The following is a 10,940-nucleotide window of genomic DNA, read 5'->3' on the forward strand; positions in this document are numbered from 1 at the left end:
ACAAAATCATTTACGTCATTCTATATTCAATTTTGTACGTTGTGCAAAATTTGGCGTCAATTTGAAAAAATGAGGCATAGAAGTTATATCTAAACCGATTTCAACGAAACTTGTTACAGGTTAGTTTATACTAATTTCAGCGTTATCTAAATTTGAACCAATAGCAACGAAATTTGTCACAGGTTAGGTAATACTAATTTCAGTTGTGTGCATATCGGCCATATTTCAGGTCCTTGGTGCATAACTTACATAAAATCGGAGAAAAATATCCAAATCTGAACCGATTTACACGAAACTTAATACACATCATATATAGACTTAATTCAGTACGCTATGCCAAATTTTGACCAAATCTAAAGATATACATTAAATCGGACAAAACTATATATGGGAGCTATATCTAAATCTGAACCAATGTTCACGAAACATAGCACACTTCATCGAATAATTTTCAGGGTATTTGGTGCAACACAATATATGGGAGCTATATGGAAATCTAACCGATTTTCCCAAAACTCACCACTCATCATTCTAGACTCAATTCAGTATGCTATACTAAATTTCGTGCAAATCGAAGGATATAAAGGGACTTTGGAGCTCTCAAAATCAACCATGTGTCTATCTCGTTTCCTTTTGCCTGTAACAAACATATGCACAAAGACTAATACCCTGTACCACATTGTGGCGAAGGGACGGACGGGCCGATCATATGATACCCTACACAACTACCATGGATATGTAACTTTCTGCGCATCCATACCCTGGGAAAGATTTGGCGATGTTTGCGCACCTTCTTGAGCGAATTGAGGTCAACAACTTACCTTTTTTACACTGAACATTTAAATCATACGATTAAAATTGTGTTATTTTACACACATATATCTTGGCTCATTTGGCTCAAAAGACCTGGTCCCCTTTCCCGTGTACAATTTGTCATGTCCTCTGGACAGACTAGAAAACCCTTTATATCATCTGATTCCATAGTAATCAGCGCTACATTTCAGCTCTCTAGTGTGGAATCGGAATCGGGAAATTTCAAGCGTGTTAGAAAGAGTACATGTCTCGCTCTCGTATGAATTATTGATTTATAGATTTCTCTCAAAAATTAAAAAAAAGCGGACCCTAAAAAGAAATTGGAAATTCGCCTACACAAACTAAGTTAAAAATAAGTAAGTTCTTCATCGATTGGCTTCATCCTAGTTCATACGATAGCTAACTCTCCCTGAGAAACGTGTCAAAATTCGGAACCGATTGGATTATTAGTTTTTGAGTTATCTTGACCGCCCTCGTAAAACGCTGCTTGGAGAAAAATGCGTTTATAGTTTGAGAAGCACTCTTGCCGCTACTTGATGCGGACACAATAAATAATAATTAGTGTAGATTCGAAAAACTATATAAAAAGTGCTGACACCCAGAATGGGAGGGGGTCCCCTAAAGATAACTGCCACATTCGAATATCATTAAAGTCGGTATCAATGTAAAAGTCAGCAACTCCTATCGTATATACTATCAACTCATTGGATCTGTAGGAGAAATAATAATAATCGATTTTTGACATTCATCCATTATAAAAAGTCGATTTCCTCTTTAAAATTTTCAATAAATTTAAAAAAATGTTAATATAAAATAAATTAAAATTGTATAACTCTACTATCTCATCATTATTATAATTTAGAAACGCGAGCACCGTACTAAATATGCTAACCCTAACATTTTAAATATTCTAATATAATTATTTTAATGAATTACAAATATAATACCAAATTTGATATATGCATAGGGCGTAAGGTCCACACAAGGAACAAATCTAATATGAAAATTATAAAAATATTATTTTAATCACTTCTCATTATATTTACCATTCATATGACTTGTGTGTGACAATGAAAGAAAATTACAAGGAAATACTGAACATTCTACTGAATTATTTATTAATGAATGTGTGTATGTATGACAAAACAAGAAAGACAAGAGATACCACCGAAAGACATAAAAGGATTACGAAAGTTATGTAAATAAAAATCCATAAAGATGATTGCTTTAATTAAATTCTGCGCCATTGTTCACTTTCACATTACATCCAGCAGTCACATCCTGTTGTTGTTGTTGGTGGTGGTGATGGTTGCAGGAATTAGCCGCAAAAGACGCTAACCAATAAAAGCATATTGTATGTTGTTCTTGTTGTCGCTCTTGCCATCACTGCTGTACGTCTGATGTCTCTGCAGATGTTGACGACGACGATGATGAGGGTGGTGGTGCTGCCGCTGCTGATGATGTTGATGTTGCTGAGGTTGCGGATACTGTGTCCTTTGATTCTTCTGCAGATGGTAACACAATCTCGTTCTCTTGCTCTTCTTTATCAATTTCCAATTTGGCGGCTGCCTTCAAAAGCCGCATGGTTTGTTGGTATAATTTTTTGGCCAATTCTTTGTCTTGCCCCAGTGGCGAGGAGACTGCAATTTCACAATCGCTGTGGAAAAAGTAAAAGAATGACAAAAGAAATTAACAAACAGACAAACAATGAAAGCCAAAGTCGACGAATAGAAGGCAAAACTCTAAATGGAATGATTAAATACAATAGAGAGGTTTAATAAAACTTTTACTCGTTGCTGAGCCAACATCGACTACGATGACGACGAACAAAAGCATCAGCATCAGTCCAAATGTGAAAATTATATTTGAATGAAGCTACTTGAATGGCCACTCAAGCAGTGGTGACTACCATAATCTGCTTTACGCCACTCCCCTCCTCCTTCAAGCTGAATAAGAAGAATGATGAAAATTAATAAATCAAACTTACTTGAAATATTCGCCTGTTACATGTTTCAATTTGGGATCTGTGGCCAAGCGAATGGCACATTGTGCACCCTGCCATGGATTCTTCATGAACATCCACATCCACGGATAAGTCATGACTCGAACACAAAAAGCCGACATAAGTGGTGAACTGAACCAACCATTCATTCATCCATCCAGCAATCCAAGCATTCACGTTCATTTCGTCATAGTTGGACCAGACGACCATCGTCGCAGTTGGTCGTCGTTGTAGTTGTTGTTGTGTTGTCGTTGTCGTCATCATCACCATCAGGAAGGAAGGAAGTGTCCAACCAGAAGAGCATACCCATAGCAATGCCAGGACCAGCAACAAACAACGGCAACATCAGTAACAGTACCAGTAATCGAAAAGAGATTGTGAAAAAAACAAACAGAAAGTACAACATGAACGTTTTTGGTATAGTTCAAGTGAGCAAGTGAAGTAAAGTTAGTTCATGATAAAGGAGGGGAGGGGAAATGGGATGAATCATCAGCGGAAACCGTAGCACATTTTTAGGTTAAATACGGAAATGCGGCATTTCTCAACGTGGTTAGCAATACAAATGTTAAAAATATGTGACTGCACTTGTAATCGTGATGTACAAGATTAGGCACGAGATTAATCACATACGATTTTTTCATTACTAAATGTTAATTATAATTCTCAAATTAAAATATATATTTAAAAAAAAATAATTAAAATCAGTAATGAAAGTAGTAAAGTCGGGCTGGGCCACCTATATGATACCCTTTAATCCATACACATGCGGTTCTGCAACCTATGGTCAATTTCATTCGGACAGATTTAGAGTCGTTTGTGTACAATAGGACAAACTTATGTAATATGATTTATAGCACACTTGATATACGCTATACGGTACTCTTCAGAACTTAATCCCAATCAGACACCCGTTCGAAATATATATGAATGCTATGTCAGCATCTGCACCAATTTCAAAACCAGTAAGGAAAGTAGTATAGTCGGACTGGGCCAACTATGGGATACCTTTCACCACTTTGGGTATATTCTAACATGGAATTAAAGGAACTTAAATGCGTGATCTTTATTTATAAGTGGACCAACTAACATAGATCCATGCCTTTCTGCAACCTATGCTAAATTTTATTTCATTCGAGCATATTTAAAGTCGTTTGTGTAGAATGGGTATCATATGGCCAATCCCGTTCGATTATACTGCTCCGCTCACTGGTACAAAAGTGTAGTGGCCTTTATATTGGCCTCTTTGGTCTTGAAAATTACATACATTCATCATTTAAATGCAGGTGTACTGAGATGTCTCCATGTACTGTAGTAAACTTGCGGGGTTCACGGTTCGTAGCAGACATTTTATTTATGTGCTTTATAAAACATTAATTGACTTTGTTACTCAAAAACGTATAGCTACGATTTAGTCGACCTTTTGATTCTTGGCCGGGATCAGTACTTTGGCGGAGAGGGTAATAGGATGCTTGGGATATAGAGTCCTGGATAAATACTCTACGCGGAAAATGTGAGAGAACAATTGGAATGTTATTGTTACGCAGAGCTTTTCTAAATATAGGTAGGATTCTACAGCAAGAAGCTTTAAGAAGTAATCATGCAATGATACGAAATAATGTTCCGACAAGAGACCGTAATAATTACTGAAACAAATATATTCTCTAGTATATTTGTAACTCACTCTCAATGAACTTCAAATTTCAAAACTGTGTGGCGTATACGTATTGACGACACGTATACGTACCTATGATTTTTCTTAGACAATGGCTTTTACTTTCCAAGATTATATGAAATAAATCTACTTTTTGGCTTTATCTCCCCTATATAGACTTACTGGCCCTTCAGCTTATCTTGGCAACATCTTTAGAAAATTTCAAAGCTCTATCTGAAATATAGGGAGTTCTGTCATGCTTTTAACAATCAAGTATAATACAGCGTGAACATATATTGAAACCCATCTTCAAGACTGCTTTACAATCTAAGAGAACCGCCACCTTTATGTATGAAAGCTTTGCATAAATGTTTCTCAATTCATAAGATCTTAAAATACGAAAATAAAGCCATTTTAGTTGGAAAATGCGTCAAAACCAAAGAAGAAAACGAAATTCCAAACTAACGACGCACAGATTATACTAGAAATGAACATCCGGAATTACTGTTAAAAAATATTTCTGAATTCCCCAAAATACCGAACACTGAGGTTACCGTTATATGGGGACTAAATCTAAACGAGGATCTAAAATTTTGGTGGTGAGATTTCACATACAATGAGAATCCAAAATATTAAATTAACACTAGAACGCCGAAGGCAGTCATTTTGACCGCTTTCCAATTTCAAGTACAAAGCAACTGTGCATTTAATGACACTTTTTTTAAATATGGTGACTTTTTGTACCTTATAGAATTACGTTTATTATAAAAAATTCACCAAATTTAAAAAAAAGTGTCATTAAATGCACAGTTGCTTTTATACTTGAAATTGGAAAAGCGGTCAAAATGACTGCCTTCGGCGTTCTAGTGTTAATTTAATATTTTGGATTCTCATTGTATGTGGAATCTCACCACCAAAATTGTAGATCCTCGTTTAGATTTAGTCTCCATATAACGGTAACCTCAGTGTTCGGTATTTTGGGGAATTCAGAAATATTTTTTAACAGTAATTCCGGATGTTCAGTTCTAGTATAATCTGTGCGTCGTTAGTTTGGAATTTCGTTTTCTTCTGAAAAATGCGACTAAACTCCACAAAATGCCATTTACGGGGATCTACTTTAGAAAGTTGGTCAAAATATTGACAATCTGCCTAACCAATTAGAAGCTATAATACACAATTACCGCCAATTTGGTTGAAAAACGTTTATAAATCCCAACCAGTGAGCGGAGCAGTATAGTCGGACGGGGCCGACCATATGATACCCTACACAACTTCCATGAACATCTAACTTTCTGTGGCACCATATTCTGAGCATGGGCAATATTTCGCGATGTTTGCACCCTCTTGATCTACTAGAGGTCAACAAATATTACTACTATTCAGTACACTCCTTCTAATTACGTGTCCAGATTCCCTTCAACGTGGGTTGTTTTGTAATGTTCGGCTTTCAATTGTGGACGACTCGAAAAAAATACGCTTTCGGTCGACTTCATCCCAATATTATTATATGATCATCACGGAAAAATTTCAAAGCGATGAGCGCTATATTTCCGCCCTCTAGTGTGGTAATGGGTTATTAAATAATATCTGAGTACGCAAGCACCTGTAAACATTTAAGTGTAACTCCCACATCCGAGTATATACGACTTCTCGGGTCTATGTACTTCGGGAATTATTATATACGTCATAGAATACATATTTAGTAATTTTTCACACAAAAGTCAGGGTCCATTTGGCCCGCTAAATATTTACCGATCTTTATCAAAACAGGCATGCTTATTCCTTGGCCCGATCCCCTTCTTCATTCGCGAGGTTTGAGCCATAACTGCGGCCTCTGGAACGACCAGAAAACCCGACAAAAATTTAATATTTGGTCCATTTCATCCCCTAAATTATAACCGGCCTTCATTGGGCAAAACCCACCCTACATGCAAAATTTCGTGGAGATTGGTCCATAACTGTGGCCTGTATCGCGTTTACAAATTATAATGGAGAGACGGACGGACGAGATATGACGATCGGTATACTTAAAGGTGGGTCTAGGACCAATATTTCGCGGCGTTACAAACTCTTGGGGCTGCACAAAGCTATAATACCCTGACAACATAGTTGTGTAGGGTATAAATATTTCTCCTAAACTCAGCCCATCCCCAAATTTAAAACCAGTAAGGAAAGTAGTAAAGTCGAACGGGGCCGACTTTATGATAACCTTTACCACTTTGGGTACATTCAAGAGGTGCATCCATACAGACGTGAACTAAAATATGTTATATATTTCTAAAAGTGGCCTGACTTAGATCAATCCATAAACATGTCAGCCTGCAGCCTGGTCACTGGTTAGGTTATACCAATTTCATTACGTTTTGTGCTTATCAGCCATATTTTAGGTCCTTGGAGCATCATTTACTTCAAATCGGACGAAACTTTATATGGCAGCTATATATAAATCTGAACCGATTTTTACAAAACTTTGCACACGTTAGACTACATAACTTCAGTACGTTGTGCAAATTTTTGTGTCAATCAGCTTAACTTTGCGAGTTTTGTGCACCATTTCTGCTTTATTCGTTGATCCAATACCAATAACAGTTGGACTAGTACACTTTTAGTACCAGTACTTTACTCGTTGATCCAATTCATTTAACAACTGGTGTAATACATTAAGTACAATTTTAGTACGAGTTACCCTTGTGTACTCGACTTACTCCAAATTTTAGATTTATATGGTCATACGTTTATATGGTCATACATGCAAAATTTCGTGGAGATTGGTCCATAACTGTGGCCTGTATCGCGTTTACAAATTATAATGGAGAGACGGACGGACGAGATATGACGATCGGTATACTTAAAGGTGGGTCTAGGACCAATATTTCGCGGCGTTACAAACTCTTGGGGCTGCACAAAGCTATAATACCCTGACAACATAGTTGTGTAGGGTATAAATATTTCTCCTAAACTCAGCCCATCCCCAAATTTAAAACCAGTAAGGAAAGTAGTAAAGTCGAACGGGGCCGACTTTATGATAACCTTTACCACTTTGGGTACATTCAAGAGGTGCATCCATACAGACGTGAACTAAAATATGTTATATATTTCTAAAAGTGACCTGACTTAGATCAATCCATAAACATGTCAGCCTGCAGCCTGGTCACTGGTTAGGTTATACCAATTTCATTACGTTTTGTGCTTATCAGCCATATTTTAGGTCCTTGGAGCATCATTTACTTCAAATCGGACGAAACTTTATATGGCAGCTATATATAAATCTGAACCGATTTTTACAAAACTTTGCACACGTTAGACTACATAACTTCAGTACGTTGTGCAAATTTTTGTGTCAATCAGCTTAACTTTGCGAGTTTTGTGCACCATTTCTGCTTTATTCGTTGATCCAATACCAATAACAGTTGGACTAGTACACTTTTAGTACCAGTACTTTACTCGTTGATCCAATTCATTTAACAACTGGTGTAATACATTAAGTACAATTTTAGTACGAGTTACCCTTGTGTACTCGACTTACTCCAAATTTTAGATTTATATGGTCATACGTTCGCCCAATATAAATGTTACTGTTTTTGTACATTTCAGTACCTTTTTCGTACCCTTATAGTGCAAATTTCCATAAACCTAGCCAGACTACAAACTTGTGCACCATTACTGACTTACATAAATAAATTCTGGATTATAGATATATCCCTTTATTTTCGACGTTCAATATTGGAAGTAGTCATCGTAGTTCCTTTCAAGACATTTCCTACCCTTGTAGTACGAATTTTCACAAACGCAGCCTTATCACACTCTTAAGTGGTAATACTGATCCAGCACTTTTTGTATCCTTATAGTATAAATTCAATGATCCCTGTGTGCCACAGTCTTCCCACACCTGTCCCACGGACCACAATTTACAACAATTCCTTTTCATTTCATTAACTAAGGTATTGGTCGCAGTTGTAGGTAGGTAGAGTGGTACTAGCAGCAGCACGAATTGTTAGAAACAGATTGTGTTACAACCTCATCGACAACAATACCAACTATGAGAAGAATTCTTCAGAATTGAGGTCAGGGTAAAGAATTATTGAAACGAATGTTCCACAGAGAATATCGGCATTTTATTCAACTCCTACTCCACTTTGCGTTTTGCGAAAGTTGAGCAAAACTTTGTGGCTATGCTGAAAATGGGTTTATATGGATTGCGTTCGGTATGCGATTAAGTTTAGGGAAGCACGTTTGTCTTATGAAATGGATAAACTCTGTTGGCCCAGAATTCGGTTGGTGCGACGATTAAAATTTGGCAATTATAAAATTTCACTACTTTGGCAAACTAATTAAATTGTGATAATTTTCTTAATGTGCCACCAAAAAGGGAAAGCAGTCAAGTGTTTATTATTATGTGACAGAATGAACACTTTGTTAAGCACTGAAGCTGGAGAATTATCAGGCGTAAATAATGTAACCCAACCCATAGAGAGGTTGTTGATAAAGGTAGTCTAATTTGTAGCTAGTCCTGTTGTAGCAGTGGTTGGATTTATTATCAGAATTAGTTGCAATTTTGTAAAGCTCATTTGTTTGGTCCAAGGACGAAACATATTGAAATTTGTGAAAATCGAAACAGATATAAATATAGCTCTCATATATTTTTTCATTGGATTTTATAAAAATAGAGGAGTATAGGCCTTTATTTGTTCGAGTGGCAAGAAATTTTGCATAGCGCACCAAATTCAGCCTAAAAAGAATATCTCAAATGTGTTTAAACTCGCTTCATATTTAGATATATGTATCTCCAACAGGTACCGATCCACCGACTTCGTCTTTTCGTCCTTTATTCAAAATCTTTGCAAATAATATCATTTCCCCGTTTTCTTATATTTTTCATATTTTCATATTAGCCTACTTCATATTTATTTTAATTTCACTGCCTTATCTTCTTCTTTAGATTTTTTTTCTCTCCCAAACAATAACCTGTTAATGAACTTCATTTAAACAGCAGCGATGAAAGGTATGGGAGGCCGTTTTATTATCTTACTTTATGAATGCAAACAAGTGGACGGTCAAAGATGACTAATCATTTTTATTTTGTTAGGATAATTAAAATCATTAATTTTGTTTTGTAGTGCCTGTATTTGGTGCTGAAAATATTCATCCTTCGAATTTTTGGGCTGTTAATCTTTGTTTTTCGTTGTTTTCCTTTTGTTATCAGCTTCATTGTTTTGTTAATATTATTTTTGTTCATTGTATTCTGAAATATGTTATTGTTTTGGAAATTTCCCTAAGATTACATTTATAAAGGGCAAGGTGCTTAGGTAGCATTTTTTCTGGGCAAAACGGGAAGTTTTTTATTTATGAAAACGTCAAGATGGGAAGTAACATGTAGCCAATATGGAAAAGACGAAAGGCGGGTGGTTCCGACTATATAATACCCTATACCACTTTGGGTATGTGAAAAAAGCCATCTTACAAAAACAAATATTTTAAAAAGTCCACGCTTTTCGGTAGGTCCTTCAAAATATTTTAAATACACGCTTGTCTGTAGGTCCTTCAAAATATCAATACTAATAAGAGAGTAAAGTGATTGACTGACTGACCGACTGATTTAACGATTCATCAACGCCCAGACGAAACGGCTGAAGCTAGAATCTTGAAATTTTGGGTGAGGGTCACTCTTGGTCCAAAGGTAACAGATAAGGCTGGTTTTTTTGAAATGCATACTAGAACGGTACGAAAGTACTAAATGTGATACCATTTGTATTTGGCGAACCGGTGCAGCTAGAACTGAAATTTGTATTGGTGTTCACTGACGGAGTGTAGGATAGATGTACCAAAGGGTTTTTGGAAATTCGAACTATAACTATCCGAAAAGTACTAAAATGTACTGTAACAGCTCGCTGCACGTTGTGTGCCAATAAAGCCGGCCCCCCGATGGGCGTCATTAAAGCACCTCGTGAGCGGAACTTGTATGGCTTCAACCGAAACAACAAGATTTACAACAATGTTGGCTACTCCTTCTTTAGGAACTACTTCCAGCTTGTGATCTGAGTCAATCATCTTGGGCAAGCGTGGTTAATGATATTAAGCCTTCAGTGTTTGCTAAACGATTATGAGTCGGGGGGTCCAGACTCGGAGTGTGGCTGATTTTATTGAAATTAGATTGAGCTTAGGTACTACTTATGAGAAGCGAGATTCTAATCTATTATTAAATTGTAGTAATATCAGAGATGTAGTTTTGGGTACTATTTACAGACTATTTACATAAGTAACCGTTAATTTCAAATATTTAAATTATTGTTGAATTTTAGTATTCAAATGTTCAATAAAAAGTCTGTGTTTATACTATAGTAATAACAATTTGAATAAAAATATAGTTGATCCGCTTCAGTACAGAATTTGGTACAATTTCGCAGCCTGTGAATGGATAGAGCTTAAAACTTAAAATTTGGAATGCGAGTTAGGGTTGAGATGTAGAGTCTATTT

General features: G+C 36.3%; 1 protein-coding gene across 1 annotated transcript; it reads right to left on the minus strand.

The window, feature by feature from the left end:
- Positions 1 to 2,196: 2,196 nt before the first annotated feature.
- On the minus strand, positions 2,197 to 2,947 carry LOC133336850 (retinol dehydrogenase 13-like). The gene is made up of 2 exons (XM_061545122.1): positions 2,801 to 2,947; positions 2,197 to 2,470 (listed from the first exon to the last, which is right to left on the minus strand). The coding sequence occupies exons 1-2, from the start codon at positions 2,935 to 2,937 to the stop codon at positions 2,197 to 2,199; spliced, it is 411 nt and encodes a 136-aa protein (XP_061401106.1). The 5' UTR covers positions 2,938 to 2,947.
- Between the last annotated feature and the right edge of the window lie 7,993 nt (positions 2,948 to 10,940).

Source organism: Musca vetustissima, unplaced genomic scaffold, assembly GCF_032173495.1.
Source record: "Musca vetustissima isolate MV318-11 ecotype Yass unplaced genomic scaffold, APGP_CSIRO_Mvet_v1 utg9644, whole genome shotgun sequence".
NCBI classification, from domain to species: Eukaryota; Metazoa; Arthropoda; class Insecta; order Diptera; family Muscidae; genus Musca; species Musca vetustissima.